This window comes from Columba livia, chromosome 4, assembly GCF_036013475.1.
Source record: "Columba livia isolate bColLiv1 breed racing homer chromosome 4, bColLiv1.pat.W.v2, whole genome shotgun sequence".
Taxonomy (NCBI): Eukaryota; Metazoa; Chordata; class Aves; order Columbiformes; family Columbidae; genus Columba; species Columba livia.
In genome coordinates this window covers 12,812,706-12,832,928 of record NC_088605.1, presented here as the reverse complement: position 1 = coordinate 12,832,928, position 20,223 = coordinate 12,812,706, and the positions used below count along the sequence as shown (strand labels likewise).

The 20,223-nt window shown below is 40.1% G+C and overlaps 1 protein-coding gene across 2 annotated transcripts in view; it reads left to right on the top strand.

The window, feature by feature from the left end:
- The window catches only part of TBC1D14 (TBC1 domain family member 14), a 69,929-nt gene that overhangs the window by 2,385 nt on the left and 47,321 nt on the right, over window positions 1-20,223 (top strand). For both annotated transcript variants that reach the window (XM_065062603.1, XM_065062604.1), the window contains exon 2: window positions 4,323-5,067. In XM_065062603.1, the coding sequence (XP_064918675.1) occupies window positions 4,323-5,067 (745 nt within the window). The remainder of the gene's footprint in view (window positions 1-4,322; window positions 5,068-20,223) is intronic.

Here is a 20,223-nt window from a genome sequence, read left to right as displayed (position 1 = left end):
TCACCTGGGAGAGAGCCTAAAAGCAGCACTCATGTATACTGGTATTTCCCTGAAGTTCTGACACTTACAGTTCAGAGATCTCCTGAGTTTCTCTTTGTTCAGGAATCCTCAGTGATTTTTTTTCTTCCCTGAGCCTACATGTGAACTTCCAGCATCCTCAGTGTCCTGTGGCAAGGAGTTATGCAGTTCAGCTACTTTTGCATGAATAGCTATGTCCTGTTGGTTAATTCTGAACGTGGCTACAAAACTATGTTTATTTGGTGCCCCTTAGCATTTATGTTGAAAGAGTTACCCCATCTGGAGTATTGTGTCCAGTTCTGGGCCCCTCAGTTCCAGAAGGACAGGGAGCTGCTGGAGAGGGTCCAGCACAGGGCAACAAAGATGATTAAGGGAGTGGAGCATCTCCCTTATGAGGAAAGGCTGAGGGAGCTGGGTCTCTTTAGTTTGGAGAAGAGGAGACTGAGGGGTGACCTTATTAATGTTTATAAATATATAAAGGGTGAGTGCCATGAGGGTGGAGCCAGGCTCTTCTCGGTGGCAAACAATGATAGGACAAGGGGTAATGGGATCAACCTGGAACACAAGAGGTTCCACTTAAATTTGAGAAGAAACTTCTTCTCAGTGAGGGTGACAGACACTGGAACAGGCTGCCCAGGGAGGTTGTGGAGTCTCCTTCTCTGGAGACATTCAAAACCCACCTGGACACCTTCCTGTGTAACCTCATCTGGGTGTTCCTGCTCCGGCAGGGGGATTGGACTGGATGATCTTTTGAGGTCCCTTCCAATCCCAAACATTCTGTGATACTGTGTGATACTGTGAAGAGTTAATGAGTAAATAATGCCTTCCTTCCCTCTCCTTGCCACTTGTGACCTCTGCTGTGTTTTCCTATCTCCCTTTCCCTCTTCAGCTCTCTTATGGGACACTCACACTCATAAGGTCATGGTTCCTGTAAGACATAGGTTATTTACAAATACAAGTTTTATTTAAATATATGAGCATCTAAATAAACCATGGGAATTATGAATGTTATGCAGAAAAAAATTCCTTATTCTTTCTCAATAGTTTATTACACTGCTAATACTTTAATAACGTTATGTTTATTGTTGCCATAATGTTATGTTATTAAATTATTTATGGAAAGAAGTTAGCGTTGGAGCACAGAACACTTAAAATGTTTGAAATCAGTTGTTAGATTTTGCACTTACCAGTGAGGCAACTAAAATACAGACTGTAAATATCACTTCACTACATCCTTAAAAACAATCCTACAACAACCTAATGCAAAATTAATCAAGGAGTTCTCATGTATGTTTTTGACAGCTGATTACATCTCAAGTTTCCATTTAAAGCCCTTGATGGGTATACTTCAAAGCTTCCAACAGTTTCGCTGAACTATGTAAAACCTTTGGAGCTTGTTATTGCATAATTTGCTCCAGCAAGCTGTAGCTGTTATATATTTCTGTTTTTGCTGGTTGCCTGTTTAAAGGATCTCTTCCTGTTAAATTTCTTGCTTAAAAAAAATACCAAGACACGTTAAAATAGCTTCAGTACCCCACATGGAAATTTATTTTCACTTCTCTTTGAACTCTCTCCTTTAAAGAATTGTTTGGTCTCTTGAGGTGCTGTGTTTACTGGCTCTTCCAAGGCCACTTGAGCACTTTCCATTTGTAAGCTTAGTCGAGAAGAGCTGTGCAATTAAACCAAGGACTGACTCTTACTTGGGAAAGTCATTGGGCAGAAGAGAAGGCGGTCACTCACAGTCTTTGTTATTGGAACATGCTGGTGCTGTTTACCCAAACAGCATCAAAGTTGTCCCTGGCTGAATACATTTCTGAACTACATTGTCTGGATGCATTAATAAGTACAAATTGTGGTAAAGCAAACACCTGTACCCTTGCAGACACAGTTCTGCAGCGTGTGTGATACGCTTTGGAGAAACAGTGGGGCTGGGTAAGCTGTTGAGTTAAAGAGCAATTTGATGTATATGAAAGGGTGGGTGAGCATGGACAAGAGAAAATAGCCAGACTTATATCAGAAAAATGAAAGAATCCAAGCAAGAAGGCCTGAGAGCAGGAGATCCAAGTGCATGCAACAGTAGTTATATCTAATGCTCCATGTTACATTATATTTGTACACTTTGATTATCACAGTTGACTTCATGAAGTGGAACAGTTTGTTGACTGTATTCGCGGATTGTTGTTCAGGGTTTTCTGTGTGTGTGTTTGTTTTGTTTTGTTTTGCTTTCTCTTCTATGGCTGTTGCAGTTTAATTTAGTGAGCAGAGAGGTTTGTAATGTACACAGTTGGTATGCTAGCTATCTCAAGACATCACTTCTTTAATTTGCAGGGGATGTAAACTTTTCAAACTGTGGTAATGTGCAAAAAAGTTGCTATAGCAACTCTATATGAAAAGTGTGTATCTTTCACAAGCTTTTTGGTCAAAACAGTAATTGGAAGCCTTGCTTATCCAAAGGATTAGGCAATTGATGCATTGATTGATTGATTTGCATGGGTAGTACATAGCTGGCAGTTAGAAAGTTCTGAAAAGGTCTAAAAGATGAAATGTCCAAAGTTGTTTCTACTTGACTTTTCCCTGCACGAAGGAGTGCATTGAACTGGAGTGTTGTGTCAGCGAGTGAATAGCATTTGTGCCCTTCCTAAGCTAAGGAGTCGGTATAGCACATGAAGTACATTTGGATTCATGAACTTTTCATGTGACTGAAAGCTTGTGGCAAAAACTGTTACCATTTGGACCAGCAGAATATGTTTGAAATGTGTTTTCTGTCACTTACTCCCTGTCAGTATCGCAAAGTCAAAATATTGATGGGTTCAGAACTAAGAATGAAGTGTGTCAAACCCTGGTGTTTGTCTGGGCTTGGGTGCCAGTAGCCAGTGGTTTGGAACTGCTGGGAGGAACCAGTTTTCCTAAATCAGATTTTTGATTTTTTTTTTTTAATTTTGATTTTGTTGTTGTTGTTGTTGTTTTTTAATGGTGTTTTTGTTTTTTTTTTTTGGGGGGGGGAAGTCTTGTTTGTTTTTTAAAAGCTGAATGCGGGGAGTACCCTTTAGGGGCCAACTGGCACCTTTAATTAAGTGCTACACTTGAGAGAGCGTAGAAGGCCAGAAGCAGGAGACTCAGCTTCAGGAACCAGAGAAAAATCTGTCTAGAAAGCAAGCTGTTTGCGAGATGGGAAGAGTATTCTTCACTCCTTCACACTTAGCCCAGAGTGTTTCAGAGTGAAGAAACTGATGCAATACGTGCATATTTGTTCTGCCAGCTGCTGCAGAATAATTACATTGCAAACTTCAGCAGAGCTGCAGATAATTTAACTATTCATATAGAAAGAGAATATCATGGTGTAGTGTGTTCAAGGGTCAGCAGCAGTTCTGGGAGCCAGGGCAGTGTCCTGATGGTGTCCAGGCTTTATGAAAGGCTGCAGTTGCCCATGAGGACAGTGCATCTAACCTGCAGCTCATGCTGGGCTGCCCTCTCTTTGAGCCACTTGGATTTAGGCTGGAAGTGGGGCACTGACTGGATTAACTGCCCCGCTGGCAGCTCCTAGGGAGACAGTGTGCGTGTGTATCACAGATATGAAGAACAGCAGTCTCGGAGTGCGAGAAATACTATATATTCACAAATGTCAATTTTGTTGGACGTGCGCTGATGAAGTGCATCGTGTGTGTTGTCCAAACGTTGACTACAAGGATAGCTTTATAGCTGTTCAGATTTTGCATCTCTTGATTAATGCAAAACTGATATATTATGCATTCTGTTTCAGTGACAAATTTATTACTATTTTTGTGTTTTCCAGAAGAATGCTAAGAAATTCTGTTCAAATGAACACTTCAGAATTTTGGTTGAAGTGTATGAAAATAAGTTTTGTAGCCCCCCAACATCAGTAAATATGCATTTATGACTGTATAAAATTTTTTTTAAATATTTGTCTCAATACTGACATGAAATGTTAAAGTACTGCAGCTTTTATAATATGTAATTTCACTCTCAGGAGATGTATATGAAACAAACACTGGCACACAAACTGCTTATGCAAAACTTTTCATGCTTGACATTTTCTAGAAGCCTAATTTAAGTTGCCATTGTCCTGCTTGTTCAAGCAGGGAGAAGGAACAGTAATCATGTGCAAGAGAAGATTAATAACTTTTAATTAAAAGCCTAAATTATGACAGGACTGAGTGTGTATGTATATATATATATACATATATACATATATACATATATACATATATATATATATAAACAACCAAGCAAACCACAACCTTCCTGCAAACTCATAATCTTGTCTTTTCTTTCTTTTTAACCAGTTACCAGTTGGGCCAAGACAACTGATGTGAATTTATCCAACTCCTTAAATGGTTTGAGCTTCATGGGAATTCTGGACGCAAGAGTGGGTGGTATCCAGGGCCTTCAAAACTTGAACTCCGGGACCCCAAGATCTCTCTCATTGCCTGAGTATGGGCCTGACCAGCTGTCCGGTGCTTTAGAAGATTGTCATAGCCTTAAATCAGTGGATTCTGGTATTCCAACTCTAGAAATAGGAAATCCAGAGCCTGTTCACTGCAATGTGTTAAATGTGAAGAGAAAGCAGTCAGAAGCTGAAGTTGTGCCTGACAAGGCTTTTCAGAGTGCGTGCACGCTGCCGTCCTATGTGCCTCCACATTCTCTGACTTCTGAACATGACCATGCTGTGCGAAAATCCTCTACTTTCCCCAGAACTGGGTATGACACTGTCAAACTTTATAGTCCAACTTCAAAAACTCTGAATCGAAGTGATGATATCTCTGTCTGTAGCGTTTCTAGTCTTAGCACAGAACTGTCAACAACTTTATCAGTTAGCAATGAAGACATTTTGGACTTTGTGGTCACAAGCAGTTCAAGTGCAATTGTTAATCTGGAGACTGATGAGACACACTTCTCGGATGTTACCCTGAATTCCACTAAAGAGACCAATGATGAGAGCCAGCAAGAGATCAATGATGAGTGTTGTCAAGAGACAGATGTGGACAGTAAACGAAAAATATTGGGACCTTTTACGAACTTCTTTGCCAGGTAGTATTTCCATATAGTATATTTGTATTTTAACAGGGAGATTAGGTAAGATCATAGGACAAAGTTCTTTTGTGATATTTTACTTTGAAAGAGATAATAGCTTGCTATTTGAATTTAAATTGGTGTTAACAACATATTTTTTCTGTTCTGACTAAGTTGACAAATATTGCTAGGGACCAAGGCTCTGAATCCTACTCTGTATTATCTTTATGGTATATGGAAGCATCTTAAATCTACTTAAAATATACCTTCTATATTACAGTGAAAGGAGTTCTGAACAAGGCTTTTTTCCTCTGAACACGGGTTTTTCTTTCTGGCTTCTCTAGTGATGCCTTTTGTGATTTTGGCCATAGTTCTTAACCTCACGTTCTGTAATTAGGTTAATATTGGTAGAGTCCATACCTGTATTGAAGAGCTTTGACATTTAAGGATTCATAAGTGGTCTAGTAGTAATGGAATATTTTATTGATCGATACAAGTGTATGTAGCTTAAAATACAAATAATGACTACTATGATTTTCCCAAATCTGAATTATAGTTTTGTTAATACATTTTTTTCCTTCATTTTTGTATGGAATGAGAACATCCAACATTTTGTCACTCAGTTGTTGAAATGAAAGCATTTGCTACTTAAAGCAGTTACGTGACCTCTTTTAAACACGGCCCTTGTATGAATGATAAGGTGTTCTAAATGCAGATACCCAGTTAAAGCAGTGAATGAGGAAGAGGACTAGTCTACTTTTTGGTGTTTGGGTTGTTTGGTATTTTTTTATTTATTTAAGGCCTTAATAATGTCTCTCATTTTTTGTCGTATAATGTCTGAAGTATGATATATTTTGAATAAATGGTTCTAGAAGTAAACCAGACATCAAGCAGAGTTGGCTGTATCTAACATGTTTTGAACACATGATAGCTTCAGCTAATCTTTCTCCTCATGTAAACTTATTTTTTTGCATGAGATGAATAGGGTGATAAAATACTTAAATAATTATATAGATACATAGATAATAATAACATCATTCTTTGAAAGCCTGCTGCTTTTTGAAGCAGTTTCTTTAGATTTACTAATTTGGCTGAAACCTTCATTGATTTTTGCTCTTAGGTTAAAGTTAACGTAGAGTACAGTGCAGCAGAACTGCAGTCATCAGTCATGTTTGAGGTGCTGAAGCTTTTGTGGACCTCTGTTTGTTGCCATGGGACCAGACTTAATTCTGAAGCAGGAGGCTTCTCAGCACTTCAAAGCGTGAACTTTTGTTACCCATTCTGGTAGCACAACTGCTGCCTCAAACAAATGCTGTCCTTCTGCCCAGAGGAAGCACAGTGGAACGGGCACATTTAGACCCTGCTCAAAGTATATTTAACTGCTGCTCAGCTTTTCTCATCCAACAAAATAGAGCCATCTGTCCAAATTCTGTTCTAGTGTAGCCTCTAGTGGTTTTGCCAGTGTTACAGAATTGGTGATACTCAGTAAACTGAGTTTTTTAACCTGAATCTTTTCAAGTACGTTGAATTCCAGAGAGCAAAGGCTGTCCTTACTACCTTTTAAAGGAGGAACATGTAATCTTGGTCACCATGCGATGACATCATGAGCATCTGAGGATTAAGTTCAAAGAGGCTTTGAAGTTCCAGGTGCTCTGTCTGTAACCTGGCCTTTAATATCCTTCCCTTTAGCATCCACTTCTGCTTGGTTTTGAAAACAAGAGCTGCTCACTTTTTGTTTGTACTTGCACTCCACACACCAATATTTTATGCGTCTGTTCTTTTCTGTCCTGCGACCTGTTGGTGAATTTCACAGGTATTGAACAAGCAGGGAGCTTCTGAGGGTCCTTTTGTCCCACGGGGAATGCTGTCTACATTTATGCTGTCCACATTGTTAAGGATCAAAATATGCTGTTGCTAGTTTTTGTTAATATTTGCAGTCTGCTGTCCATGTGGTTGTAATTGCTTCCTCTAATGATCCCATACAGTGTCTGTTCCCTGGGATTCCTTTGTGCTTCTTGGATTCCCAGGGCTTAAACAAGTACTTCAGCAAATGAACGGGGGCCCTGCAGTGTTTGGTTTGGAGTGACTGACTTGTGTGCACCTGGCTGCCTGCTAGTGCTGTGTGCCGGGGTTTGTGTGCAGGGTTAGACAAGGAGGAGACATTTGGAATAGGATCTTTGAAGACCAGCTTGCAGAGAAGGGAGCTTCTTAAAGACGTTTGTAAAAAATATTGCTGTGATAGTTATAAACAAAGTCCCGAGAGGAGCGTGTTCTTAGTACTCCACTCTGTGCTGAAAGAGTTTTCACTTGATATTCACGGTCTTGCAGGTTAGAATGTTCTGAGTTGGAAGGTACCCACAAGGATCATTGAGTCCAACTCCTGTCCCTGCACAGGACAACCCCACAGTTCACACCATGTGTCTGAGGGCATTGTCCAGTCTCTTCTTGAACACTGTCAGGCTTGGGGCCGTGACACCTCCCCGGGGAGCCTGTTCCAGTGTCCAGCACCCTCTGGGTGAAGAACCTTTTCCTAATGTCCAACCTAAACCTCTCCTGGCACATCTCCCTGACATTCCCTCAGGTTCTGTCACTGGTCACTAAAGAGAAGAGTTTGGCACCTCCTCCTCCTCCCCTTGTGAGGAAGCTGTAGCTGTGATGAGGTCTCCCCTCAGTCTCCTCCAAGCTGAACAAAGTGACTTCAGCTGCTCCTCATATGGCTTCCTCTCCAAACCCTTCACCAACTTCATAGTCTCTTCTGGACGCTTTCTAGTAGCTTAATATCTTTCTTATCCTGTGATGCCCAGAACTGCACACAGTGCTCCAGGTGAGGCCGCACCAGTGCAGAGCGGGAGGTTGAGTGCATAAACCTTACTTTGAAAACAAAGGATGAGCTATGGCAAGAGAAAGCCAAATTGTTTTGGCTTTGGTCAGTGGCTGACACACTTGTATACAATGTGGAAGAACAGGCACCTGAGTGGTTTGTACGTGGCCTTTGTGCCTTCAGCAGCCTGACGGTCCGGGAAGGCTGCAGTGGGGCTCTCAGCCTGTGCCTGCAGGTCTTGCTCTTTGAGGGCTCCTCTAGGTAGCAGGATTGAACCACTGAGAGCAAAGATGAATCACCTTAGTTTTTCTTCAAGTTGTGGACATTTGGTAAAAGAACCCTTGCTTCTTGAAACGGCAGCTGTACTTGCATTGAAACCCATTTGTTATCTGAGAAGGTGTTAGTTTTGCTGAACTTGTCAAGATGGAGTTTGCTCTGGTTATGTCAATTAAGATTTACAGATGTCTGTAGGCATAATACTGACAAAACTTAGATGTATCCAGTGCTTGATCACATGCACCTAAGCAGCTTATGTATCAATTAATGGTAAATCTTATATAGTATCAAGAAGATGCTTAGAGAAGCACCTGCTTTGGAAAGTAAAATTATTTCTTAGCACTCTGACAATTTCTTTTTCTTTGCAAGACTGTGTGCATGTGTGCACATGCACTGTGCATGAGGTTGTGTGTTACATATCAGTTGTGGCAATATCTGTGGTGTGTTATGAAGTGTTGGTTTTGGCTTGGGGTTGCAGTTGAAAATTGTGTTACAGAGGAGATGAAAGGAGAACTCGTTGGCTCATTATCTGTCAGTCCTGGCACCTTCCAGGGCACCTGAGCATGGAGTGCGCCTGCCCTGCCCTTCCGAGAACTGTGGTGAAAAAAGTTTCCTGAACTGCTCCTGTCTCAGTTGTTGCCTTTTCAGTGGTTTGAGACTATGAAAGATCTGGTTGTTTCCTCAAGCTCTTCATTGCCTTTTGGGTGTGGCAGGAAGATCCAAAGTGAGAAAGAGAGGCTGCTTTCCTGCTTGTTTGCACATGGCTTTCCCCTTGAAAGAGCTTGAGGCATCGCAGGGACCGTGCTAGGTGGAGTACTGGTGCTCTCATTAGGCTCCAGGTTAGCACATGAAAATGCTGCTGGCAAACAAACTTGGCATGTTGGTTGTTTTCTAGTGTCACACATATCAGCTCTAAAAGGCTGGAGGTGTTTCATATAAAGCATGAGTTTGAATTGTTTTTCTTTGTTTGAATATGTGCAGGAACTTGGTTTGAGAAATAGTGTGAGCAAATAATTGGCTTTGAGACTAAGGAGTTGGTGACTTGTTTGTCCCTTTGCCCTAGTGACCCAGAGTAGTGCAGGATAATGAGTGTTACCTTTGGACTTCGCTTCTGTACAGTACTGCTGAAGCACACAGACTTTTTAAATGCTCAGGTTTTTAAACAGCTTTGCTGAATCAGGACAGTTGTGATCTTACTGTAGAAGTTGTACTTTTCATTTATTGTTTTCATTTATCATTTTGGAGAGTGAGGCTGAGGCTTTTAATGTTTACACACAGAGTGACGTAAAAAGCACTAGGACTTTGTTCACTTAAATAATAAGCAATGCAGTTCCCTCCCTTTTGAGTGGACTGCAAAAATCCTGTTTTTACTTAGTCCACTGCTGTGGATTTTGTCCATATCTCCAGGAATCTGGATCTTCTTTCTCTTCAGGCTGCTCCTAGAAGTTTTTGATTTGAATGTTCTAAGTAGCGGGATCTTGGGAAACCTCTACAGAGAATAGGGACTAAACATGAAATAAAGGGCTTTAAGAAGAATGTTATGTTTTACTGTGTCCAAAGAATCTCTGTGTTTTTGAGAGAAAGCTTCTGAAGCGGGGTTGGCATCCTACACCATCCACAGAAGCGCAGACTTAGGCCGGGCTGTGGTCTTATTGTAGCCTGAGAAGAAAAAGGGGTTAAGTTTCACAGTAATAACTACTGATTTCAGCAGTAAGTCTGAAATAATGTAACTTGTGCATCTATATCACACACACACTCATACACTGGTCACACTTACTTTGGAGTTCTGAACTTGGAATTATGTCCATGAATACTGTAGATAAAGCACCTGTGTGAATGAATAGGATCCTTTCATAATGCTGTTTGTTGCTTTTAATGAGAGAGCAGCTTATTGTACTTCTCTAATTTTGGTGTTAAAAGGAAGGTAGAATAACAAAGAGCATTTTACCGTTGATTTCCCACTTTCCTCTCTCCAAAAAGTGAATTCACTGACCAGAGAGTGGAAGAGCAAGGGTTAAAATGATTATGATTGAGTAATCTGAGATATTAAACTTTAGATATGATGTTGTTTCCTCTTCTGTGCATGTTTGATATTAAATGAAGCCTATTATGGGTTGTTAAGGAGGAAACAGACTGAGAACAGGACTGAAGTGCATTTTGAGCTAATTGTTGTCAATAACAGGCATTTGAAAGGGTTGTAGAGAGGAAGGCAGACAAGCTGATGTTTGAGTGGTGTGAGAAGCTGCATGGGCACTGACTATCTGTATCAACAGATGATGCTGGAAACAATATTTGAGCAGCACCAGAGGCATTCCGGTATACTCATCTGACAGCTGCTTTCATCTTCACAGTATGGTTTTGAATAGTACTTATTTGAAAGCCACTTTCTGTCTACTTGAAACAAGACTAGTGGTCTCCCTTTATCTATATTTAATATCATGTCTCTGTGTGGAATAAAAGAAAAGTTGCGGAATTTTTCTGAAATAAACGTTATCTATCAAAGCAAATCTTCCATAGGTGTGAAGTTGGAATTCTACAAAGACAACAGCCTTTTCTTTTGAAAAAGGTTGAAAATTGAATGATACAATTTTCGGAATTCTTTATCCTCTAATTCAGTGTGTCAAGTTTTGAACTTTGTCATGTGGCTTGTTCTCCACTAGGTGTTGAACTGAAACTGTCTACATTTGTTTTAATCCCTATTTTCCCTTTATGTGTGGAATAATATAACTTCTGCTTAGAATTATTATTTTATTAGTTCTTCCTTAAATTTTGCACTTAATCTTACTTGATATGCAGCTCTTTAAAATAAAGGGAAGTTGCTTTTGCAGATAAAACTGGCTTTATTTAAACTCCTGTTTGCGCAAAACTGTTTTAAGTTGCTCAACAGCAAAACTAAGAGGCTTGTTGAAGTTATTTGTTCATCATGGAAGTTAAATGAAAATCTGCTCAGCAGTGCTTTGAATTCTGGGATTTTGTTTCAGTAATGCTACAGAACTATGCAGTAAATGAGGACTTAATGTGATCCTGTTATTATTTCAAATAGAATTAAATGTGTATGTTTCTTTTCTAGTGGCTGTTGGGAAGCATTACAAGGTCTCCCGCTGGCTAGTGAAGGAGATTTGTAGCGTACGTGGGTGTTGTGCGTGACTTGCAGCATTCAGCTGTAATGCTTTTTCACCCCACTCCTTCTCGTTCGTCCCCCATGTGAGGCTGCCTTTTGGAGAGCTTGTGGTGGTTTGGTTCTGCATGCTTGTTTTTGCATAGGAAGAGTGTGAATTACATATATTTTGATAGACGTACACAAGACTTGAGAAACTAATTCAGATGAATGAAATGGAAGTCTGTTTTAATTCTGATTCATTGTCTATATGAAGGGTTAGTGAATTAATGGGTTAGATGTACCTTGTATCTTTAGTTAACTCCCAAGGACTTTCCTGATGTCTCCCTGTGTTGAAAGGAACTGTGAGAAGTGAACAGGCACTGGGGAACAGGGAGAATATCAACACCATCACTGCCATGTGGCACTCTGTCTCTCTCTCTCTCATCAAAATACCATTTAATGTTCAGCTGACCTTTTGTTTGCTCCCTTCCTTATCAGCAATATCAACTATTTTAAGTTTTTGCAAGTACAGAAATTATTAAAAAACACCCACTTCTGACTGTAAAGAATACCTAATTCAGGGTCAACTTTGTGAGGGTATGTTATATATGGTGAGAGATTCTGAAAAATGAAGTAGGCAAGGTGAAATTAGACAGAATAAATCTGCTCATTGATTATTATTGTTTTTAATAGTGTCTCCCTTCTTTTCCCAGTTTTACATAATCTGTGGGGAACTTGGCGTCAACGCTAACTTTTGTTTTTAAATATCTTTATGAAGGCTCAAACAAGAAATGATCTGTTGATAGAATTCTATGTATGGATGAATACTTGTTCAACAGAAATAGTGTATGGAGACCACAGGTGTTGTGGAGCAAGAATATGTGGTTTTATGCATTTCCCTGGGTATTCGGAGTTCTGTTAAATACTGAGTTTGCTTTAAGGAAAAAATCGAACTTCTTTTTTATGAACTGTTAATCTCAATTTGAGCATTATTTACGTTGCTGTTTTGAGGAGCTATCCACTCTTCATAGCCTTTAAGTGCCTCAGAGGTTTTTGAACCATACTGTCAGAATAATAAAGAAAAAAACCCCTACAGTAAATGAGGAGTCATTCACACCTTACACTGACAACTGACAGAATAAGCGCAAGAATTTGGTTACAATTATGAGATAAGATTTTTACTTAGGGCTTGGACTCCCCTTTTGTGAGTATATCCCAGGACAGAGTCCCCACGACCTCTCCAGGCTACACAGGCCAGGATTTAGCCACTACTACTGGGATTTTTTTTTTCTCCTCCGTTTTTTCCAGGTGGGATTTACCTTGCAGCGGCTTGCTGCTTTGCCTCTTGGTTTTTTTCTGTTTGCTTCTCTGAGAATGGTCGCACAGGCTAAATGAAACCCCCTCTCAGCATCCCCAGTTCTGTGTTGTGGGCCTCAGCACCCAGCCACCGTTGTGGCCAGACACTGCACTGCCTTCAGGTTTTGATCTCTCTTCATTTTAGTCCAGGGCACCCAAATTGGATGCAGATATATTTTAATCATTTTTTCCTCTTGATCTTGCTAATACAACCCTGTCCATGTTTAATCTTTCTTGCTGCAAGGTCTTCACTGCTGACACAGGTTCAGCTTTTTGCTTAGGATGACATTTCATGTATTCATTCAGTTTTTTATTTGTGTGATAATAGTGCTTCAGATCAATGAAGAAATCTGCTTTCCGACTCTGGGAAGAGAATTTTGGGTTATTCTGATAGCATTGGGATAACTAGGAATTTTGCCAGCTAGAAAAGAACCATTATGTATAGTTGGTGACTCTAATCCTTTAAACTTGGATACAGATGTTGATTTTGTGTGAGAGCCCTAACTTGCTGAAACTCCCGTTTCTGAGAATTCTGCAGCATTAGCGTGGTGGGCTAGTGCTCGGCATCACCAACATGCAAAATAGTTCTTGGTTTGCTCCAACTGGTCCTAACTGCTAAACATGCAGGATTAGTGTCTGACTTATCTTTTCGCGTCTTTGACACTTCACTGTAGGCAGCTCTGCTTTGTTCTCCTCTGAAATGAGGGCTACCCTCTAGGAAAAAAGGCAGAACATTGTAGTTTTGATAAGTAGTTTATCGAACCCTGCTTTTTTGTTTTGTTTTGTTTTTTTTCCCTCAGAAATCTAAGGAGAGATTTCAAAGTTACCCAATTGCAAGCCGTTAGAAATCCTGTGCTGCTAACTTCTATTGTATTACTGTCTCCTGCAACTGTGAAAATCTTTTTTCAGACAGAATCTGTTACATTGTAAAGTGTCGTTATTCTTTATTCTTACTGAACACACTGGAATGCCAGTGGTCGGAAAACTTTGTTTATGAAGTGCGATGGGGATTTATAAAACACTGTTTGTCATTCGTTAACCTCTTTCATAGGTAGGTCAACTTCTTGGCTCTCTGGCTGTACCTCTGTTGGGTTTGTTTATCCATAAACCAAGCATTGTTCTTCCTTTACCTTGACCTTTGGCAATCTCTCAGAGGTAAAACTCTGCAAACCCTGCCTTTGTATGTGATTTTGGAATCTTGTTCAAAGCATAACTTTTGACTTGTTGAGGAAGGTTCTTCACCGGAGCCAAAGCACTTGGACTTTTGTGTGTGTGTGGAGAGGGGTTGTTTGGGGTGTTGTGGTTGGTGATTGTTTCTTGGTTTTGTTTTTAATAAAGGTGTAGGTTGACTGAGAGGTGATCTGGAGTTGGGAGAGGGAACTGGCAATCACTGCATCTAGAAACCAATGTTATCTGGTCCTGGGTACCAGCTGTTGGCTTTCATCTGTGGAGAATGTAGATTTAAGGCTTTTCACAGATTTTTGGTAGGTCTTCTGACAAGTATTTCTTCTCAAGTCTTGTCAGTTCCCTAGCCATCATGATTATGTGTCAATGTTGTTTCCTCCACAGGTAACCAAAGTTCTGTGACAGAATACATTGCTGATTTTTCAGGGTTTATTTTCTGTTCCTCTGGAAATTGTTTAGGTGGCCAGCATGCAAATTTGGAACATCTACGGTGAGATCTTTCTTCTGTTTGTTGAGGGTAAGTTGTGAAGGTTATGGTTAGTACAGAATACAAAAGGTCATTGAAGGATGAAGATTAAATGGTGGTGTTATACCTTTTGCCTGAATTCCATAATAGCTTGAGAATGTTTCCTAGATAGTGTTAATTGAACTTGTACCATGCCGGCTAAGGTGTGGCTGGACACTTTTGTGCACAATACAGCAAACGCTTAATGTAATTTCTCTTTTCTTTTTTCTCTATATGTGCAATATGTTACTTAAAATGGTCCTTCTTCAATGTAGGTTTCTGCATGGCTGTCTTTGCATAGGCCAAGGGGCTCAAGACCCGAGTGCTCTCTCCACATGTAGAATTATCAGAGAATTTCAGGATCTTCTCCCAGAAGCTGCTAAAATGAACTTTAACTTGACTTGTTTCTTTCCTGCTTCTTAAGAATACATGTGAGCCTGATACTCATTTAAAATTTCAATATAATTTTGTTCTGCAAAAATTGAATCTTTTGAGCTTTCCCCACTGTCCTTATTTTTTGCCTGCTCTACTTATGAGACTGGTGAGTCCTTCCAGTTGTTAAATTGTATGACTATTCCAACTGTTTTATGTTCTGAAAATAACCTTCTTAATAGAAAGAGTAATTAAAATTTGAATGTAAGCATGCATCTTGAGAGCTGGAAATGTTGTACGTGATTTTAATGCTTGCAATGAAAATCTACTTGCAATTGCAAATTTGTTTTGGGTAAATGCAGATGAAAAATTGCATCAGTCTGCACATGGGTCAGTTCTTAGTTAATTCTCATGCGTGTTTCTTTACAGCAATTGTTTTTCTTAAGACTTTTTAAGTCAAGGAACCCATTTATTTTGCAAATATAATCTCCTTGCGAAGTTGGTGTTAAAGTAGTCTATGACAGAGCAGCATATGCCATCTCCCTTTTGCTCATGACTCTCATTCTGTGCTTCATGCCAGTAGCTCATGTAATGTTGAAATTCATCTAAGGAGCCATGGCAAAATAGTTAAAAATAATGAACTTCAGAATTTCTGAAGAACCCAAATACTCTGATGATGAAAACTTCTAAGTCCTGAGCTCCTGTACCCTTTATTTCAGGCAGCTGGTGTGTGTTGAGAGTTGTGGGGAAACCCCAGGCTTTGTGTTGCGTGCAGCCCGGGTGCAGCCCCTGGCAGCGGCTCTGTGGGAGCCCAGCTGGCTCCTGCTGTTCCGTGACGTGGGCCCGAGAAACGGTTCTTGACTCGCCTGGTGCCGAACTTCAGAGGTATCTCAAGGGGCGCAGCGCTGAGCCTGCCTGGCTGGAGAGGACTTTTGAGAGCTTTCAGGGGAGAGGTTCACCTCTGACTTTTAAGATCCGGACTAAATTGGCAGCAGAAGCCCTGGCAGCACTGTCTCTGCTCCCTGTAGTGGACAGGGTTGTGTGCTGAACCAGGGGGTGGTGGGGAGGGGTGACCCTTTGAGAGGTGACTTCATGTAGGTGGGTGACCTTGTGTGGGACAAGCCACAGCTGAAATGTGGGAGAAGTGAATACTTGAAAGCTTGTGGAGCGGTGCAATGAGCATGTCGTGTGGCAATAGCTGCCAGTAGTTGTATTACAGACTTGTTGGCTTTTTAGAAAGAGAATTGGACTGAACTAGATAAGCTTTCTGTTTAAAAGCATAAACTGGAAAAAACTGTAATAGGTGCTATATGGATAGGTTTGGCTTGATTACTTCTAGGTGATGTGATTCCAATATATATATATATTATTTTTTTTTTATTTGATCAAGGCTACAGCCTGGCCGTGGCAGCCCACAGGGCTACATAAATACTGGCAATATATGAATGTGTAGTATGTGTATACGGCAACTATTCAGTAAGTTTATCTTAGCAATGCTTATAGAACTAAAATGAAGTGGTTCTTAAGTTTCATAAAAGGATAAGGTTTTCTTGACACTGCTGAATTTACCTGTTAGTCTTAACTTCTCCCCTTCCCACTAAGAGGCAGTTGAACAGGTCAGTACAGGGTCATGGTGCAGCATGTGTGTGTTCAAGCAAAAGATTGTTTGGTCTCTCTCCTGTATCACAGGATGCTATTTGTACATGTATGAACATTAACTCTGGAGTTAGAATTAAATTCTATTCATGCAGGTAATTCCTTTCCATAGCTCAATTAAAATAACAAAGTTAAACAGCTGTTCGGTGCTAAATACTATTTTAGGGGACTGTGCAAAAGTAATTATCTGTGGAAACGTGATCTCAATTTAACTTCTGTGCTTGGTTTTCCTAAAAAAAAGCAGCTTCATACACTTAGTGTAAAACAGTTAACATGTTCAATAGGAATGCAAGTGTAACCCATGACACTTTTAATGGCTCCACATTAAGAATACTGCAGACATGATGTATCATGTCAGATATTCCTGTTAATATCTCTGTTATAAATCAGCATGGTTGTGAAGAGGACAATGAGACTGAGCTAATGATCAGCATGTGATCTTTTCTTTCCAGGCATGTCAACCCTTTTTAGGTTCAAGATCTCTAATTAATTTTTTGTAATTTAGAACATTTGGAAGTAAACTTTGAGATCTTTTACTCTAGGATTTCTGAGTTCATATTTGGATGGAAATCTGGTTGTTTTTTCAAATAGCGAACTCTTGCTCCTTGTTAACCTGCATTTTTTATTAGGTAAGATCTCCTTAAGTTACCTTTAGAGTGGAATATTTTGGTGGATTATATTTGCTCAGAAGCGAGACTGCTTAGTACTGGTTTTGAAAATCCTGGGAGCTGTGTAAGCATGGCAAAAAAGGAATGCCTTTTTGTGCTGCGGCAGCAGAAAAATGAAAAGCTTGTGCTATGAATTATTTGCTCTGATATACACGGCAGAAATCATTACTTGCCTCTAAGGGAGCTCTAAGGGAGCTGCATATTTTAAGGGTCTGCTTTCAGTCCAGAAGTCTCAAGTAGCAGTTTTATCAGGACCCTGCGGTGTTGTCCTGATTTATTGCAAAGCTCTGCAGAAATTGGACCAGAGGACATTCCACAGTTTGTGGGTTTTTTTTCCTTAAGTTTTCTAAAATTAGGTGCAAAAGCTGCTCCTCCCACGCCAGCCCAGCTGTCATGTGCTTTACCTTTGGCTTGTTCCAGCCTGGGGCAGGTCAGGGTTTAATGGTGTTGTGTGTCCTCAGTCAAAGCCAGAACAGGTTGTGTTTTGTGGTTCTACATCTGATTGTGCCAATTTGCGGCCTCAGATGATGTTATGCCTTTTGGGACATTTGAGACTTTCTGGTGTGCATAAGGAGTGCAGACACCAGCAAAACACCAGGAGTTAGGCCTAGACAGAGGGCATGGAAAAAGAGGAAAGGAGAGTAAGTTGCTCTGTACAGAATGGGAATTGTAAATGCCTGGTGCTTTCAGTTCAATATTTTAAGTTAAAAAAAAAGTCCCTGACATAGCACAAAGAGAGGAAGAGATGCCTGGTGCCCTAGAACATACAGTGGAAATCACAGAGAGAGCGAAAAGTGAGCTGAGCAAGTCCTGTGCCATCTGCTAGATAAGCTGTACAACAGATTACTTATTATGACGCTCCCCCTAAAGGGAAAACAGTTAGGATTGCAGAATTGAATTGAAAGCGAGTATGTGAGGTTGACTTTTCAGATTTAGTTCATTTTGTGCAGGCACTTACAGCAGAGAGCTTTAATGCTTTATCATTCCAATTCATCTGTGTTTTGCTCTGAGGATAAAGACCTGCTGCTCTTAAAATCCCTCGGAGGAGGTGAGGGCGTTTGTTGCTTGTATATACCTGTGCTAGCAACCTCTGATGTGGATGGACAGGGAGAGAATATCACCTGATAGTCCTTCAGTTTTCATGCTTTTGCAGCGCTAATGATCTGTGACGAAAGCCCTTGACTTGCAGGAGAGGACTGGAATGCACAGGGGTCTGTCACACAGCTGTGCCACCTCGTGGGGCTCCTCCAGGTGACCCTGCTGCTACAAGTTCTTGTTTCTCTGAAGACAGTGTGTAGTCCGGAATTGCGTTTGCTTGCATCTGAAGCACTAACAACCTGAAAGAAAACGTTTTGCAAGAACAGGCAGCCTGTCTTGCATTGTGTATTCTATTTACCTGCAGTGACTTTGATGTTTCTGTCATGTTTCACTTTTTATTCTTAGACATATTTTAGAACTTGCTTGATATTTCTCCATTTAAAATTAACACACACACACATATATATAAAAAACATAATCTCATGTCTGTCTCTTTTTACATTTTATTTCCCTGTTAGCTGTCTCAATTGACCCTATAAATCCATCATTTCAGGCTCCCTTACATACATGTATGAACCTGGGCAGAGGTAAGGAGATAATTACATGTATAATCCCTTCAGGTTACCGAACGCTCAAGCAGAACGGATTCTTTACATTGCCAAGGTGAAGGAATTGCTGGTGAAAATAAAGCAAATTCAGCTGAGTTACCTTTATTGGAAGTTGGTTTTGATGGTCTCTTTTTCCCAGCACTAGCAGGTGTAGTGGTAACGGGGTGTTCAAACTTGTTGATTAATTCTCTACTTAGCTTATAAATCTCTAAGTACCATTACAACTGTAATGATGAACTACAAGAGAGTCTCATAACACTGAAATGGAGTATGCTAATTAAGACAAAGCAAATATTTGGGTTTGATCCAGTGGTTTACCTGTATAATATAATTTCATTGTTTGAAAAAAGTGGAAAGAGGCAAACCATGGCAGTGTATTTCCATGTTTTCCATGGTGTTCTTCTTTAGTGCTTTCCCCACAGTTGTTTCCCCTATACCTTGATACTATTTTTTGTGTGGGGTGGAGTAGGGGAAAGCTGAAAGGGGTTTGATAGAATTACAGTAACTGCTTAGCTTTGATATCAGTTGTTAGTCTCTTGTGTGATTTCTGTACCTAAACACTTTGTTCTTATCTTTTCATATGATAATCTGTTCCTGGTTTGGGTTTCAAGGTAACTGTACCCTTGTGATGTAGAAGCATGTGATCATTTGTGTAAATGTATGCATATTTAAGGATGGCAGTGCATCCTATTAACTTTGTAATACATTCCAGCACACTGATGTTTGTGCGATTGTTTTGCTTATGTGAAACATTTCTCCTGTATTCCAAGCAATATTATTTCTGTTGGTGTATTTATGATATTGTTCATGTTAGCTGATGTGGAGTGGCCAAGAAGACCTTTTTAGCATCCAGGTTGTATTCAGCCCTTTTAGAACATGAAGCTCAATGTAATTTTATTTCCCAAACTGCCACGCTTTATGAATAAGAAACAATCTGGGCATTAAGGTAGTAACTGAAGATAAGGAAAAGCAGTAATGCCAGACTGGAAGTGTCTGTGGTAACAAGCTGCTATAGCTGCCTGCTCATTGAGGTAGCAGAAGTGCTTTAGTCTCAGTGTAATTGTGGGGTTTTGTGTGTGTGTGTGTTTGTTTGTTTGAATTTCCTCTGTTAAATGAGAGAGCAAAAGCCACTAGTCAAGTTCCCAGAAAAACCTATCAGAATGTGTGTAAAATAACTGAGCTAACCTGGACATACTTGAGTACTAGGTGAACTAGACAGCAGGACGAAAGAAGATCTGTTATTGTAATAATCCAGACATGCTGTGGGTGTAGAATGTATGTTGTGCTCTTGGTGGAGCTGAGAGCTACCAAAAGCATGAACACTGATCTTCAGTCCAGTTTTAGAAGAAACTGTTCACATAGTTGTGCTGAGAAGACACAAAATAAGTTGACTCAGTAGCTTTATATCTAGCTTTATGACTTACTACAGTGTTTAAACTGATTAATTTGAGATGGTTTAGAGCGACCTCAGAATTAATGTGTTTTGATAGCTGCTTTTAAGGTTATTCAGGAAAAATAATCTTTTATGAAAGCATATCGATTACAGTAAAAGGCTGCTATGTCTGCAACTTTTCGTGATTTTTGGTAGC